Source organism: Acanthochromis polyacanthus, chromosome 5, assembly GCF_021347895.1.
Source record: "Acanthochromis polyacanthus isolate Apoly-LR-REF ecotype Palm Island chromosome 5, KAUST_Apoly_ChrSc, whole genome shotgun sequence".
Taxonomy (NCBI): Eukaryota; Metazoa; Chordata; class Actinopteri; family Pomacentridae; genus Acanthochromis; species Acanthochromis polyacanthus.
Window position 1 is genome coordinate 19,834,358 of NC_067117.1, and position 17,319 is coordinate 19,851,676.

At 41.4% G+C, this 17,319-nt stretch overlaps 1 protein-coding gene across 4 annotated transcripts in view; it reads left to right on the forward strand.

The window, feature by feature from the left end:
* LOC110955286 (plexin-A1) overlaps positions 1 to 16,837 on the forward strand; it is a 213,017-nt gene extending 196,180 nt beyond the window's left edge. For 2 of the 4 annotated variants that reach the window (XM_022200219.2, XM_022200228.2), the window contains exons 24-32: positions 3,767 to 3,913; positions 4,328 to 4,487; positions 4,897 to 5,000; positions 5,237 to 5,345; positions 8,047 to 8,237; positions 11,258 to 11,427; positions 11,727 to 11,939; positions 12,055 to 12,205; positions 13,124 to 16,837. In XM_022200219.2, coding sequence (XP_022055911.1) covers positions 3,767 to 3,913; positions 4,328 to 4,487; positions 4,897 to 5,000; positions 5,237 to 5,345; positions 8,047 to 8,237; positions 11,258 to 11,427; positions 11,727 to 11,939; positions 12,055 to 12,205; positions 13,124 to 13,219 — 1,341 coding nt within the window. In that variant the 3' untranslated portion in view covers positions 13,220 to 16,837. The remainder of the gene's footprint in view (positions 1 to 3,766; positions 3,914 to 4,327; positions 4,488 to 4,896; positions 5,001 to 5,236; positions 5,346 to 8,046; positions 8,238 to 11,257; positions 11,428 to 11,726; positions 11,940 to 12,054; positions 12,206 to 13,123) is intronic. The other 2 variants (XM_022200236.2, XM_022200239.2) reach the window with 1 other exon arrangement.
* The last annotated feature ends 482 nt before the right edge of the window (positions 16,838 to 17,319 follow it).

Consider the following 17,319-nt stretch of genomic DNA (forward strand, 5'->3'; position numbering starts at 1 on the left):
TTCTTCTTTCTCTGAATTGAGGAGTCTGCGGCGTCTGAAGCGCTGTTCAGACACAGCTGGCCATGTTGTTGTGATCACCGTAACCTGTCGCACTAACCCGTCCTCTCTTTGTGTCTCTGGCTGGATTCTTTTAGAGCCAGGAGAGTGTGTGGGCTTGCATGAAAACCGGTCTGTTTGTATCCCCCTTCAGAGTATTGGAGCTTAGAAGAATAGGGAGCCAGACATCTTACACAAACCCACTCTCTCATTTCTCTGTCTGTCTGTCTCTGTGCCTGTATATTTTCTTTCTTTCTTTTTGAATTCCACCGTCTGATTTGAGGGAATCACTGAGGCTTAAACCGAGCTAAGTTCTTGTGTCCGTGCGCACGTTCTACACATCCAAACATTACTGCAGCTAATCAGTTCGCAGCGGGGCCTTAAACCCCCACTAGGACAAGCATTCTGCTGGACAACGAACCAGCCAAGCCCCCAGGGTTCCCAGTTAGCATCTGTGTATGTTAGTGTGTCAGTTTTTGGTGTGCGTGCATGTGTGTCTTGGCTGCAAACGTGGGACTGGACAGCCAGAGCTGGGTTCAGTAAAAGGGGAGTGGGATACCAGAGAAGCTGTTGGGGATTTTTTTAGCAGCTGTGTTTCTGAACTTTCGACAAGACACAAAAAAAATAAAGACAGGACACGAAAAAAGTGGAAGAATATAGATAGAGGATGGTTAGAAAGGGGGAAAAAGCAAGTGTAGAAATGATTGTGGAGGGCTGAGTGGTTTTTAAATTTAAAAAAAAACTAACAAAGAGTACAAGAGAAAGTGAAAAGAGAGAAATAAGGTGACAATGAGCACTGAAGCAAGGACTTGCTGTAGCTAGCAGCGAGGTTACCAGCCTAGCTTTTTATCCAACCTCTGCAATTCAGTGCCGCTCTTTCTCCTGAATTTTTAGGGGTCACATAAAAGAAAGGCCTGGAACAATTTCAAGGTTCAGCCAGGTGTGAATAGAGATGGCTAAAGGTCAAGTAGTTTTTCAAAGGGGTTGAAAAGATGGAGCTTTTACTTACCAAAGGGAATAGGAGTAGAAGGAAAAAAAATCCTTTCATCCATTACCGTGTTCTAAGGGTTCACTTGTCCTTCTTTGCTCCAACATGTTTGGGAGAGCTGAGGATCACATGGTCACTTCTGCACCACAAGTCCTGCTTGCTGCTTTACAAAAAATATGCTTTCTATTTTGTTGTTTTAGTATAAATAAATGAGCAAAAGGGATATATTATAAACACAATATACCAAAGGCTAAATGAACATCAGGCGTGATCCTCTCACTAACACACAGCATTAGTATCGTATCTGCTTTTCCACACTGGCACGGTTTGAAGGAGACAGAAGGGCTGAGATGCAGCACTGAGCTGGTTTGTATGCTGCTAGACAGAGAGGACGTCTGCCGGTGTGCTGTGTTTTCGCCATAGGAGGCAGGCAGTGCTAGATTATCCCACAGAGTTCATCTGACAGCTCACCAAGATGACTGACTCGTGTTGATGCGTGAACATGCCCAGTTGAAGGGCAGAGGCCAGGGCTTACTATATACGTCTTCTCCTCAAGGCACAAAGCTGCATGTTGAAGGACAGCAAGAGAATGTAAATCAATGATTTCAAAGTATACATATCAATATGATGCAAAAAAGTGCTGCCTTTAAAGAATGATTTCAGTTTGTTACAGCTCATCTTATTCAATTTTATTCTCATTTTTATCTGTAATGATAACACTTTACTTACCAAAGTGCTTGCTAAGATCTCAGCTTTGTAAACAATATTAAGCTAAAATATCCAAATGAGCAATTCAGTTATTTTTTTAAAATTCTGACCCTTTAAATTAAGAAATGTCACAGGCTGCATGTCTGTGAGTTGTATGCAGTTTGAACAAAAGGTGATGTTTCCTTTGAATAGAGGCCAGAAGACATAATTTGTTTTGTATTTTAGATGACAAAGGGTGGAGAAAATCAGGCAAAACTGCAACTGTACTCGCAAATTATTTTCAATGATTAAGAGATCCAGTAAAAAAACATTTAAGCATAATGAAATATATTTTTGTTCAGCTAAAGTATCCTTCTATTATTGCCAACCTTCTTATTACCTCGTGACCCCACAGGTTTAACTGGTGACTGTCTTTGGGTGAAGCTCAGATCCACTGATCCAAACCATTTGCCAAAAGTTAACACTGTGACTAGGCAGTATCTGTTTCTGAAAATTGGGTGTATGATGGTATTTTAGTACAAAAAAATGAATTAAAAATAAAATAGAAATGATCCCATTTTGAAAGCAGTCATTGTCACACGTGTTTTCACATCACAGCTGCCTACAGTGCTGTGTAATTGCTTGGACGGGTCATGCTGGGATTAAATACTTCTGACCTGTATTATTTTGGAGCCCAGAATAAACTTCAAAGCTGTTCACATTCTATGCCGAATGCATGAAATAAAAATAAATTGGAAATGGAATAGGCACATTCCTATGGGCAAGAACATTTCATGTGGAAGTAGTTTTAAAGGGAGTTTTGGCTAAAGGAGTTATGAAAATATGCCTATACAAATTTTTAAAAAGGCTGGATTATTTAGTTTAGTTAAACCCGTCACCTAAATGCACAAACCAGCCAAAAAGTAATGAATTGTGTTTTGTCCTAGTGCTGATACAGATCCGTGAGAAATCAAAAATAAATACAAGGTGTTTTAGCGAGGGGTTACAACTATGGTATACTTTAATACAGTGGTACTGCCAGCCTATTTATTGCACGTCAGATGTCAGTAGTAATGCCTCACTGCCTCTAAAACCTGTAAATCTGTAAAATGTGATTGATGTCTACACTGGACAGTTCACTTAATAAATAATACCCCCACAGTTTTCTCTTACAAATAAGTTTTCGTAACCTGGGGGGTTTGTTTAGAGCACATCGGATTGACTGACTGCTTTGTTTTCTTACACTGTCTGAATCATTTCGCAGCACCTTCCTCTGTGAGTGGAGTGTTGTTGTATAAATAGGAAAATATGAAAGGTACAGTCAGAGACATTGTGAAAGTAAGACCGGAGTTGCCTTTTAAAGAGAAACCAAGAACTTGTACAAGTCAGTAGTGCTTAGTTGGCAAGCCAGCTGAACAACTGAATTAAAAAGAGGTGAAACAGAGAGAGAGTGAAGGAAGGAGAGACAGGGGGCCCAACATCCCAGTGCTTGTTGCCTGGTTGACACGTCTCACACACCAAAGTGCTTCTCCAAGCGTTTTTCACCCCTCAGTCGTTAACCTTCTATTAACTCCTCCATCAATTGCCACTCACTCACACTCACACTTTCTCTGATTTCTCTCCTCCTTGCTCACTCACTTGCTCTCTCACACACACACAAATAGAGATTTTTAAAAGGTGTTTTTTCCTCTCTCTCACTAAAGAAGAGACACTGGGGAGAGGCTGGAGTGTGTGTGAAAACAGCTAGCGGTGTGTGCGGTGTTCTCGGTCTTTTTTTAGCGTGCTGTTAGCCAACACAGGCCACGGCCTTGTCCTTTACTGCTCGGCCAGTGGTTGGCTTAAAGAAGATTAGAAATATAATTGGAGAGTTGCTCAGCAAAGCTATGCACTTTTTGCTGTTGTGTACTATCTACAGGGGGAGTTTTTGCACAGTTGCATTTGTAGTTTGAGCAGTCTGTCTTTCCCTCCTTTTCTTTTCATCTATCCTCTCCTCACCTTTCATTTCTGTCTGTCTCTTCTCACTTCTTTCTACAACTCTGTTTCGCTGTTTTTCAGGAATGTGCTGGCGAGCCTCTCTTCATGCTGTACTGTGCCATGAAGCAGCAAATGGAAAAGGGACCGATAGATGCGATCACAGGAGAAGCCCGCTACTCTCTCAGCGAGGATAAACTCATCAGACAGCAAATTGACTACAAGACTTTGGTCAGTACATGCTGGTGGACACAGGCAGTTTGATCATACATTTGGTCCTAGAGGAGGGTGTGAAACATGCACACATACAGCTGAAACAATACATTTACACAGATTTAATGTATGTCTAGTACTCTTGTTAAGATTTACTTCTTTACTCAGAACAGGATCCAGCTTGTTAAATCAGGGATTATTTCCGTTATGATTCAAACAGGACTTCTGGTTCTGAATGAATGCTGATAATGCTCGTGTATAGCTTTGTGTGCATTCTTCCACACTTGAGTCTTGATGCTGGTTGCTATATGAAATGTGTCTTTGCAGGTCAAAAATCGTCACGGGGTCACGCTTCCCTGTATCAATAGTTATTGCCTCCAGTCTGTGCTGATTTCCTGGTCTAACTGTAACCTGTGGTCTCTGGCTTTGTAGACGCTGCACTGTGTGAACCCAGAGAATGAAAATGCTCCGGAGGTTACAGTGAAGAGTCTGAACTGTGACACGGTGACGCAGGTGAAGGAGAAGCTGCTGGATGCTGTGTACAAGGGCACACCGTACTCCCAGAGACCAAAGGCCTCAGATATGGACCTGGGTAAGCAGTGGGAAACGCAAACACACGCCAAGTGAACCCATAAAGGCACAGATGCAGCTGCTACGGGGGGTAAGGCAGGGAGTCGCTTCAAGGGCTCTCTGATGCAGGAGGTGGCACTTCACACAGGAGAAGTGATCCAGCATCAACAAAAAATTCAAGCAAAGTGCCAAAAGTCTCTGAAATTATACACTGTACTCATTCTAAATTTAATCCAATTAGTGAACTTTGCTGGCTGCATTCTTAAGTAAGTCACAGCGACGTGACTTATTGTTCACAGGAGGGAATTTGTGGTGGTCCACTGAGTCCATCTGCCACTTATGTCCTGTTTCTATTTTTGCACTTCATATTTAACAAACGTACACGATCCTTACTTCCGTCTTTTTACTCAATGTGTGTTTGTGTCTGACAGAATGGCGACAGGGCAGGATGGCTCGCATCATCCTGCAGGACGAGGATGTCACCACTAAGATCGACAATGACTGGAAGAGACTCAACACTCTGGCTCACTACCAGGTGCCCAGCTGCTTCCATGCAACATAAATCCCACGATGCTTTGCGAATGGCTAGAAATATAGCTCCTCCCTGATTTGGTAGAATATTCCTGTTCCATCGTCATTCAATACTCGTGCTTTGGTTGCAGTGATGAGCTTTTTGGAAAATGAATTCCAAAAGAGAGTTGTGATATTTGTGTGGTTGGACACTAATGTTGCTGCTGGACATTGTAGTTGATCTTAAACTTCGTGTTTTAGGTGACAGATGGTTCGGTGATTGCCCTGGTGCCTAAACAGAACTCAGCCTACAACATCTCCAACTCCTCCACATTCACCAAGTCCCTCAGCAGATACGGTACGAGAGAAGGTGTGTGTGTGTGTTTTGATTGTATGTACTTCTGTGTGTACAAGTGTCTGCGTGTGTGTCCACTCATTTCATCACGTGCAAGTGATTTTATAATAAGATACCAGTAAGAGAAACATGCCTTTAATGCTTTCAGATGAATTCTGATGCTGCTAGCAATAACAGTCATTTAAACATCATGTTACACTTGTTTGCGTGTTCATTTGTGTCTGTCTGTGTCATTTCAATAGACAAGTCTGATCTATGTTTTGCTTTTGGCTCCAGTGTAGATAATCTGGGATTTAAAAATCTTTGAACTATGCTGTCTCTATCTTTATCCCTCTTAAACCCAACCAGTTTCTCGGCATTTTTTTAAATCTTGTTACATTTTTACTCAGTGAGGACTCGTTTTTCACAGCAATATAAAGTCTCTTTTGAAACTGCATAACCATGGCTAGGAGAAGAGAGAACTCAAAAGTGTCTTCTATGCAGGATAACACAATTTTAGTAGTATTCCCAAACAAAAAAGTGAAAGGTGACTTTATTATTTTCCAAAAAATGATTTAAACCTAGACCTAACAATGTCCAATGTTTTTGAGTGCCTATTAATGGGGAAAAAATGTGGAACTGCACGCTATGTTTACGTTAATTGTTGCCATCCTTGTCTTCTATCTGCTCTGTGTAAACACAGCATGCAGTTCAGCAGAAAATTCCCTGAATTTTGTCATGTGACTGACATGTGACTCAGCTAAGTCCTTGGCGGCTTATCAGCTGTGCTAGTGGGTATAGATTTTTATCTAGTGCTTCTCTCTGTTTTACAGGTTGACATGGTGTCATTGTAGCAATTTAAAAACAAACATCTGTACATGTACACAAAAGCTAAATGGGGGTTCAAAGGGTTAAACAGTTTAAATTTATATTTATATTCTGTGTCCACTGGAATTAATTGTAAAATGAAATTACCAGTCAAACATTTATACACCTATTCAGCCAAATTCCTTTTATTACAAAAAACGGTTTTGCATTAATTACCGTCTTCCATGTCAGAATGGATTTCATGTATACCAGCTGTACGCAGTGCATTTTGTCATGAAGTAGAACACCTCATTTTATACCTGTTGGTAGCTGTGTTAGCTGTCAAGTTCCTTTACTTGAAAGCTCCTTATCAGTACTCACAAAAAATTCAGTTTGATGTATTTTATTTCTGTCATATCTTTGTTCAGTCCACATGTAAATGATTGAAACTCTAATTTGAAACTTAATATTGTCAGAAACACATTTTAAAATACATGCATTCATCCAAAAACAGTGAGACAGTTTAGGAAACACTTTTCTCACCTGTGTTTAAGTGCAATTTAGCCACTCCTCATTGCTCCATGTGTTTGATTTTTTTTTTTTTAATTCATTGCAAGAAATTTCCAAAGCACCTCATGCTGTTTATGCCCTGCCTGTCAGCATGATCACACCATGATGGTGTCCACCTCTGTTCACAGTACACTTTAATGTCAGACAGCTGGGTGGTTCAGCCTTCATATACACAATAGATACAGGAGTCTGTTGCACAATAGATTCCTTAACCTCAAACATGTGTTCTAACCAGTGGCGGTCCTTCCTGAGGTCAAGAACAGGACAGTGTAACTATGAGGTCTGATGTCACAAAGGGGTTTGAAAACTTGCAACGAAATGTTTTATTTTAATGTTTTGTTTTACTTTTATGTTTAAAAGGAAAGTGTCTACATCAAATGAAACAGTCTACATTTTTTTGAAGGAGAACAACTTAAATTTCTTTAATGTGTACACTACAGATGCATTTTTAAGCTTATACAAAAAAAATAAAGTCATCCATCTGTACTGGGCCCAGTCACTGCCCAGGTACCATCAGCCCTTTTGTAATGTGAGTTGTGAAGTGGACCTCAGTTCCTCGCAGTGATTTTTTTTCATCCCTCTCTGTTCTACTTCTGAGTCCCTCTCTGCGGTCCACTGTAACTCTGCTGCTGAGCCCTGCTGCCGAGGCACACACATAAATACTCGCTAACACCCCCATCACACTTACTCTGTACTTCCCCGCTCCACATTCGCTCCTGACATTTTGAACCTCTCAGTCCTTTCCTGCTTTGTCACGCAAGTGACAAGCATTCAAACAGGAAGCGTAATAGCCTGTGTCACAAATGGGGGATCACTGTCCAACAAAGGGAGGGAAGGGGGCAGGTGAGAGAGTGACAGACAAATTTATTCTGGAACGAAAGAGTGACATGCAAGTAGAGGAAGCTGTCACCTTTCAAAAATGCTTTTAACTTCACAGGGAGATTTTTCTCTCTTCAGCTGTGTCACATTTTTTATTCATGTGTTTTTTATATCCTCATGTTGCTTAAATTGGAACTCCTTGAAATGGTGATTAGGACAGTGTTAATTATAACATTATTAATTACAAATAGACAATAACTTGCCAGGTGTTTTATATATGCAATCAGATCCTATTTATCTTATAGTATTCTGGTGTTCTCCACTAGAGGCCTCTGATTCAAACACACAGCAAGCATTGAAGGAACCATATGCAAGACACTAACTCCTTGTTCAAGTGACTTCTCATTCCCAAATCGCTTCAGAAATCAAATTAACAGGACAAAATACATGCTGAACTTCAATGTTCCGTAGCTCTTCCTTCTTACTGTTGTTTCTGGCGTTTTCACTCACCTCTCCATCGTGTCTCCTGTGCTCCGTGCAGAGAGCATGCTGAGGACGGCCAGCAGTCCAGACAGCTTGCGCTCCCGAACGCCCATGATCACCCCTGACCTGGAGAGCGGCACCAAACTGTGGCATCTGGTGAAGAACCACGACCACTCAGACCAGAGGGAGGGCGACAGAGGGAGCAAAATGGTCTCAGAGATCTACCTGACCAGACTGCTGGCCACAAAGGTGAGAAGAAGCTGCAAATTCACACACACGCACGCACTGGAACACAAGCTCAGCCAAAACCCCTACTCCACCACCACATCCTTGTCATGTAGCCCATTTCCACCAGCAGCCCCTGTTGACCTTTGTTTGGTGGTGGTCTCGAAGCTCATTAACATTTTTCGTAACCTTTTCCACAAAGACACACATATGCACAGTCTTAATTAGGAGGTTGACCTTTGACTATTGAGTTGTTTGGTTGGTGTTACTGGGCCCTCTGTTGGTGGCCTCGGGGCTTTTAGGCCCAGGCCTGTGCCCTGCCATCATACCTCACCTAATTCCTCCATGTTCTCCAGACCACACTGTGGAAACGGCTCAGGTTTTTATGCAGCATGTGCTCTGAGATGATGATCAGAAAGGTTAGTTTCAAAGGTGAGGTCTGATTAAGTGGTGGTGTTGACATCCTGAACAAACAAACTGCAGTCAATGTGGATTTTGTCACTGAGTAAGCTGTTAAGCCAGCACGGAGCGGAGTGTGACTGAGTTCCTATCACTGTGTAAGTGTTCTGTGAGAAGGCAGTTCTCACCCAGCTACTATCTTATTTTCTGGGACTGTTGAAGCTGTTACTGCGTTAGCATCTTGGGTGGTTTCAACTTTCTTTGTTAGCCCAGGTTTTGTTTTGCTCTGTTCGGTCCCATAGGTCAAAGGTAACGCAACCATTTTACTGATCATTTGATTCTTCTTCTGCACAAAGTGGCCTGAACACAGTCAGTAGGAACACTTTGTTATATTGAAGGGCTGTGAGAAAATGAAAAAATACTGTTACTGAAAGTAAGGCAAGAGAAAAATGCTGGTAGAAAATAGTTAATTGTATGAGTTAATGTTTTAATTTTGCCCCTCATTGCATTCTCATTGTCCGCTGACTATTTCTGATATGACAGACCCGCCCCAACCACAACTATATCTAGTATATGTAGTAATGTGGTGTTTGAAAAAAGAAATACATTTATGTCTGACAGTGTGCAATAATGAAGATTATGTGGAAATAACTTGCGTTTTTGGTCAAATCAGAGTAAAATTTATGTTCAGGACCAAAAATCTGACCAAAAATTAAAACATATTTGTGCATTTTCTGCATCAACAATTGAAGGCATGTAGATTCCCATGGAAATGTGACACACAGCGTTTGCCTACTGTAACTGTACAGCTTTGTTCAGTTTGATAATTAACCTACAGCCCAACAGGTTAGCAGATTTAAAGTATTCCCTCAGCTGAGAATCTGTATCGCTAATAGAGAATATCAACAGCAAAAGAACCGGTGAAAGGTTGGTGCTTCTTAAAGCCGATTTAAACTCTGAACAGAATGTCCTCTGGAGCAGGTTTGCTGTGCAGCATGGCTTATCATGGTGATCTAGCATGTCAGAAGAGAGCCACCTTTGTGACTCTGAAAATTCTGGCTTTATGTTCAACATACGTCAATAACACACAAGTCTCACTCTCTGCATCATCTGACAGACATTTGTGAATGTTTTAGCAACTAGAAGGTTGGTTAGTGTCTGCTTGTGTATGAAAGAATGTGCAAATGTGGCAGTTCTACGTGTTTACCGATGTTTTCAGTAAATATATCAGAAAGCAGTTTTTAAAAATCACGCAGGATTAATTGGTCTTTACTGTTGATTATCTTACAGAAACTCAAATGGTCACATAAAGGAAGCACACAAAAACAAAGGAAGATTTGTCATTCAGAAAGTACATATTTGGTTCATACAAACATTCAAACTGTAAACATAATAGAATTATAATCTGATGTAGTTCTGTCATCAGCACCATTACTTTGGAATGATTGGACTTAAGGAAAGTCATTTTTAAACAAAATAATTGTCCAGCAAAATGTGAGAAATAGAGGAGATAGTTTTAATGTGTGAATCCACAGAGTTGACAGCTTTTTTTTTTTTTTACATCGTTCTGACACGCTATACACACAGAAAAAATACATGTGAATCCCTGTTGGTTTGTGCTCATATACTACTGAATGCAGACGCGCATCCACAGTCATACACTTTACACAGTCATATGCAAACACACATCATCTGCCTGTGCAGCCCAACAACAGCGTCAGGCTCCTGCTCTCACTTCCAAGTACTAAGTGCAGCCGCACTGTGGTACTTCCTCTCCCCCGATGTTTCACTCATTAGCTCTAGATTTTCAATGTTTGAGCTCCAGGTAGGAAAGTGCAAGGTTAGCTGCATCAATGCTGCCTCGATTGGGAAATGATTAACATGCAAGCCAGAGGAAGACAATGGGGGGAACTTGGAGCGCTGCAGTTTGTTCTTATTTATTACAGCCCCTGCAGCTTTGTGTGTTTAGGAAGCTGATTTGTGAATGTGTGAACGAATACAAAACTGCAGATTCAACTTCTGGCTGGTTTAAACAAGGCTTTATAAAAGGTGGTGTGAACGCTTGAAGATGGAAAAGAACGGCGCTGAACGCTTGTGGGAAATATCAAATCATTTCAACTTCAGAGGACTTTGTGAGGATTCTGAATCTCCAGAGTTGTGTGATGTGGTGAAAAACATTGCAGAACAGCCTTGGGCTGAACTCTCATTGGGCCCCCATCCTAAACACTGTAAAGAACACTGACAGTCAGCATCATCACAAACTCTCAGAAAGTTGGAGCACTGAAAGCAAAGCGCTGTCATTCTCAAACACCTGCTACTGACAGCCGTTGCCTACAGCCAGACCACCAGCAGCAGGAAGAATGTGCAAGCAGAGACAGTTGTTTAGTGGAGCTGTAACACAACTGCTCAAACATTAATCTAAGTCTAACAGGGATACATGCTTTTGAATTATAATGACTTGTTGAGGGACCAGAGAATATTTATGTGTCTTCAAGTCCCCCTTCATAAAACCTTATATACCCTGACTGACTCACTCTCAGTTCTCCTCATTTCTAATGTACTCTGTAAAAGCTCAGCCCAGCCAACAGACAAAATACCAGAAGGTTGTAACAAACTGCTAATCCAGTGTTGATTCTGGTGTTCAGGGGACACTCCAGAAGTTTGTGGATGACCTGTTTGAGACCATCTTCAGCACAGCGCACCGAGGCAGCGCCCTGCCTCTCGCCATCAAGTACATGTTTGATTTCTTGGATGAGCAGGCGGATAAACACTCCATATCAGACTCTGATGTACGGCACACTTGGAAGAGCAACTGGTGAGTTTGTGTGAGTGTGTGTGTGCTGTGAAAGAGCATAATTTAGTGGGGTAATTTGTGTTGTGAAAAACTTGCTGTAGTGTGAGCAAAATTAGACGGAAAGCCAGCGAATATGCAACACATTCACTTTGGTGTTGCAGCAGAATGTACAGCGCTCCTCTTTTCATTGCGAATCCGCATGTTTTATCGCTCAGACTGCTCCTTTGTTCAGCCACACTGTGTATGTCAAGCGCCTCTAACTCTGAAGCTCTTCATCTCCCTCCCTCCACCTCATCCCTGTTTTCTCTCAATCCTTCCAGCCTTCCACTGAGGTTCTGGGTGAATGTGATCAAGAACCCACAGTTCGTCTTTGACATCCACAAGAACAGCATTACAGACGCCTGCTTGTCTGTGGTGGCTCAGACCTTCATGGACTCGTGTTCGACATCAGAGCATAAACTGGGGAAGGACTCCCCTTCAAACAAGCTGCTGTACGCTAAAGACATCCCCAACTACAAGAACTGGGTAGAAAGGTACGCCAGTATGCAGGATTTGTTGGGGATGTTGAACTTGTGTTATATATTCTTGAGGACATTTCTCAGCTTTTCCACAGTAAACTCATGTTGGGTGTTTGTTGTCTTTGTGCAGGTACTACTCTGACATCTCCAGGATGCCGGCCATTAGCGACCAAGACATGAGTGCCTACCTAGCGGAGCAGTCGCGCCTCCACGCCAACCAGTTCAACAGCATGTCGGCCCTACACGAGATCTACTCCTACATCGTCAAGTACAAGGATGAGGTGAGGCTAGAGTCCGTTTTTATGTCAACATGCTTTCTGTTGCCAGACTTAGACTGAATATTTGAGTTTAGCACTGTTGTCAATGTTTCATTGAAAAACAATGACAAGGATGTAGCAGATGGCTTTTTTAATAACATGAACATACCATAAAGTATACTGTAGCGACTTAACAAAGCTTAGAGACTGAGGCTGGGCCTGTTAGTCTGACACCCTAAACATAAGAATCCACTGAGATTTCAAATAATAAATTTAACCTTTTGTGAAAGAAAAAAGATGACCGACTCATGATGACCTGCACAAAGTCTTAATCAAAGCAATCAAAGAAAATTAGCAGTCAACAAAAACATACGGTGACCCAGTTCACCCGCTCTCAAAGAACAGGTGAAAATATTCGCTTGATTATCCCCGCCCATATGCATGTGACCTGCTGTCAATCTATTCCACATAATCACAAAATAATATTGAAACCAAACAACAGTTGGTAACCTTACAATAAAACAATTTATTTTTGGCTCCTACATATACATCTCTTCTCTTTTGGTGGTATTTGTGACAAAGTTTCATGCTAGCTGTGTATTTTACAAAAATCTCTGCTTTCAAAATTACAGAATGGCAGAGCACCCTGGTGCATTTCAATGAAATAAAGGCAAAACAGTGTTTGTAATGATTATTAGTGTGTCGAATGTTGCTCATTCCGTAGGGAATTCAAGAGAAAAAGGTTGAGAAGCAGTGAGTTGCTTTAAATTACATTTTTGATTAATGAGTTTTAATGTGCTCCGGCGACCTAAAAAGCTGAAACATGTGGAGCTCATGAATGTTTGTAGAGTCTCTGCATCACAAAGCAGTCAGGCGGGATGTCTAAATGTTTTGAAAGCAAAAACGTGCACATTTGCAACATTTGCTGCTCTCTATTTCCAGATCTTGTCAGCTTTGGAGCGGGACGAGCAGGCCCGGAGACAGAGACTGAGGAGCAAGTTGGAGCAGGTCATCGACACAATGGCTCTGACCAGCTGAGGACCATCCAGCGCCTCCTTCTCCTCCTTCTACTCACTCCTCCTCTCCATCTGTCTCTCTCCCTCGCTCCTCTCACCCAGACAACAAACAAAACTCCAACCCCCAACAATACGACAGACGAACTGCAAAACGGACCGAAGCAGTATACTGCAACATGGGGGGGGGGGTTCGGCAGAGATGGGCGGGCCTGTGTACGCTTACATGTGTCTGTGTGTGTTTGTGTGCAGCCCCATACGGTGTGTGTGTGTGTGTGTGGGCACGAGTCTGTGTGAGAGACTGAGACGCCGGACATTTCCACACACGCATACATGGAGAACACGTCGACTGACAGCATTTGATTATTGTGGATGTTGGTGTTTGTGGTTTGCTTGATTTTGATTTCTGGAGTTCTGTGGTGACGACGCGATGGTCAGGAAAGAAACAACGGAAGCCCAGAAAGGAACTCCGTGAACGGCATCAGTAGCAGAACGGACCAATCTGTGACGAGTCGATGGAGAGAGGCTCTGTGTGTCATGTGACTCCAACAGCTGTCACAGTTTTAAAGGACGTTAGATGATTTTTTTGTGTGTAAATGTAATCAACTGCCCACTCTCTGATCTCTCGCCACTTGTATTACTGCTGAATTTGCACAATTTACAGAAACGTTACAAAGCAAGACTATATAGATATTATATATAAATACAGCTACGTTTTTAAAGAAAGATTAGGGAGAAAACATTTTTGTTGTTTTCTTTTTCATTTCAAACCAACAAATACAATAAAAACAAAACAATAAAACATGATTGATTTGATATTTCAAGTACAAAAGAAAAAAAACACAACGTAGACAAAAAAAACAACGAAAAAGAAACAAAAAAGTCGTACTGTGCCATGTTTTCTTTGAATGTTGTTTAGTGCAAAGACATTTTGTTAGATGGAATGTGCTACCGTATGATTTTAAATATGAACATGCCTAGTGACTGAAAAGAATTGTTTGAGTAATGACCCATCATGAGATCCTTGTTTAAAAGTGGCGGGAAGCGAGATGACACAAAGTCGTCCATCTTCTCGAGAGTTCATGGTGTCGCGATGATAACATGAAGTTGCTGTCGTTTCTTCTTCAATCAGTGCAATCTGTTGGTTCCAGAAAGCCAGACATCTACTCTCAGCATTGTTGCTTTGTCATGGCCACGTTAGTGTCTGGTTCTTTTCTTCAGGGCTCAAGAAGTGACGGTTCAGCCCATCGTGGTTTAGTGACTGAACAATGAAGTAGCTACATTGCACTACCTGAGATATTCCCGTTTGCCCCGATATCACGTAGCCACCATATCCAACCGCTGAGAATCCACAGGTTTGCGTTAGCCGTCGTTTGAGGGCTCATTTGTTTTCTAACACGGTCCTGCAAGAGCAAAACCAAAGTCTTGGTGCTCTCAGGCTCCATTTGAAGTCTTTTCAGGAGCCGCCGTGAGGTCAGGTAGAGTTGAGCTGAAACCCTCACTGGTGAAGCAGAGTCAGAAAAGCTGTTTCCAGCCTAAAGCCACATTTATATTTCCATTTTCTCAATGTTAATACCCATATAGAGGCGACAAGGAAAAGAGATTCTGAGTGTTTTTCTCCACCTCTGACCTATATATATGAGACATGGGTTTTAGCTTTTTATCCATGAGGAGGGTATAGAAAGATGCAGAGGTGAGACTCCTCTGTTCATTACCTACACAAGGCTGAGTAATCCTCTCCTTAGCCTGCAGCTCTTGTTTCAAAACTAGCCTACTGCCATGTGTGGCTTAAGCTTTTTATATTACTGCTCTCTTAAGAGGATTTCTTTGTTTCTCTTTTTTGAAGTCTTGAAGTCATGGTTTTTGACTTTGTGGTGAGAATTTTTTTTCTGCTTGCCGAAAACCAAACTGTGGTCTGTATAATGTTTTTTTGTTGTTGATGTTTCATTTGTAAATTGTATACTTTTTATCATGATGAACACAAGCTGTTTGCCATTTTTTGTAATCAGGTTCTTTTTGTTTGTTTGTTTGTTTTAGTCTTTTTATTTTCAACATGTAAATTGTACATTTTACGGTACACAGAAGACAAAATTCTCTTCAGGCTGCCTGAAGTTGAAGTACTTGACCGAACTCAAGGTTTATTTTCCTGATCTCAAGGATCAAAATGAAATTGTCGAATCAGATGAGCATCTGTGTCGTGATGGAAATGTGACTTGCTGCTTTAACTCTTGTACCTTGTTTTTTCTATCAAACATTAGGGCTGTCATTTTATGCTGATCATAAATGCTGTCGCTGTCCAACCCACCACTTTGTTTACTGTACATGTTGGAGATGTGGATCTGCAGCTACATCCACATCAACCTACTCCAGTTATCCTTAATGGGACTTGGCAGTTCATGCTGTACCTGCCAAAAACAGTCTTAAGGGACCACTGCCCAAGTTAGGATACAAGTTTCTCCTTTTCAGCTCACCACGTTGGCTACACAAACATTACGTAATTTCTGTTAGAGGAAGAAACAAGTACAGTGAACCCTTCACCAAAAATCCACTTAGTCCATTAAACTTTTTTTTTTTTTCTGACTTCTTGCTGCATTCGTACATGTTGGTGCTCTTACTGTACAGGTCATATGGCGAGGAAAAAAGAAAAGCTGACTGTGGTGGTTCAGTGTTAACAGCAGTTCTGTGACTGATCTGTATGAGTACAACGTACAGCAGGGACACATCAGCTCCCTGCCTCAGCACACAGACCAAAACCAACTGAGGCTGCAGTGTCCAGCTGGTGATCTGTCAGGCTTTTTCAAGACACTTAAACATTCTCAATCCATTCTCAGGTTCATGCTCCATTTGTGTCGTATTCTGGCTGTAGTTTGGTTCATTAAATGACTGCTGAGGGAGTCCAGCTTGTTTACCGTTTGCATGGCTGCTTGCCTTTCAGATTGACCTGCTTTGCAAGTCCAGACATATTTTTTAGAGAAACTTCCCGGCTGCCCCTTTCTGTAATCCATTTTGCACCGTTCAGGCTGACAGTTGACTTGTTTATTGTTACTGAGGTGGTTTAAAGAATGTCCATTTTCTGAGTGTCATCTAGAGCAGCCAGCATCAGCTGCTGACTTCCAACTTGTCACAAGAACAACATGCTGACTGTAGTTTGACTGAATTGCTGGGTATTATGCTGTTTTTCAGTCACATCAGAACAAATCAGCAAGTCGAATTTACTGCTCTGCCTTCAGTGGGAGTGGATTCAGCACATAGTCCTTTTTCATTCTCAGCTCAATCATTTTTGCCTTTTCCAAACCATTGTTGAATCAAACCATGTCCTGGCATCATTCTGTTTTCAGTAGTTTTTTTTCCCTACTTTCCTCTCATTCTGGAAAATTCAACAGCTGTTCTGTTTTTTTTTTCAAAATGGAAGTTGCATAGGATCCATGGAAACAAAGCGAGTGGATTTCAGATAGAGTTGGCAAAAGAATTTTAATACTACAATAACTCTGATACATTTTTAGAGTTTCAGACTTGAAGCGACTGTCACGAGTTTGCAGGTTAACATTCATTGTGTAAATATTCTGTTATTTCCTATTTTGCAGATTTACTACTTGTAAATAAACACGCATCAAGGAGAGATTAAACATTTTTTGCTAAATAACACTGGTTTGAATTTTTATTTTATCACTCATTCGCACATAGTGAGAATGCAGCTCTGTTACTGGATGCTTCTGTAATGGCACTGAATTCATATACACTGACATGTTCTACTGTAGCACTGAATTTAGGATACAACTCGTCACACACATCACATCATTATGCAAGCCATAAATGAATCAATGCCAAAAACGTCAGTTCCTCAAATGGCCACTTGAGGTTGCCTTTTGAAATGAGTCAACCCCCATGTGCCTCATTGTTAAAATGCCCAAATTTTCAGCAGAAATAAACATGTCTACAGCCTGGTACAAACAAACAGTTCTGTTCTCTGTAAAGATTTTCCTGTTCATGGTAACTGTAGAGTTGATGAATTTTCATCTAAATTACCCGTTTAAATTGTATTAACATTTAAAGTGCATAAATATGGGCGCTGCTGCTTTAAGGGCAGAACAGTCCACGACGAGACCATCAGCTCCACTCATGCTC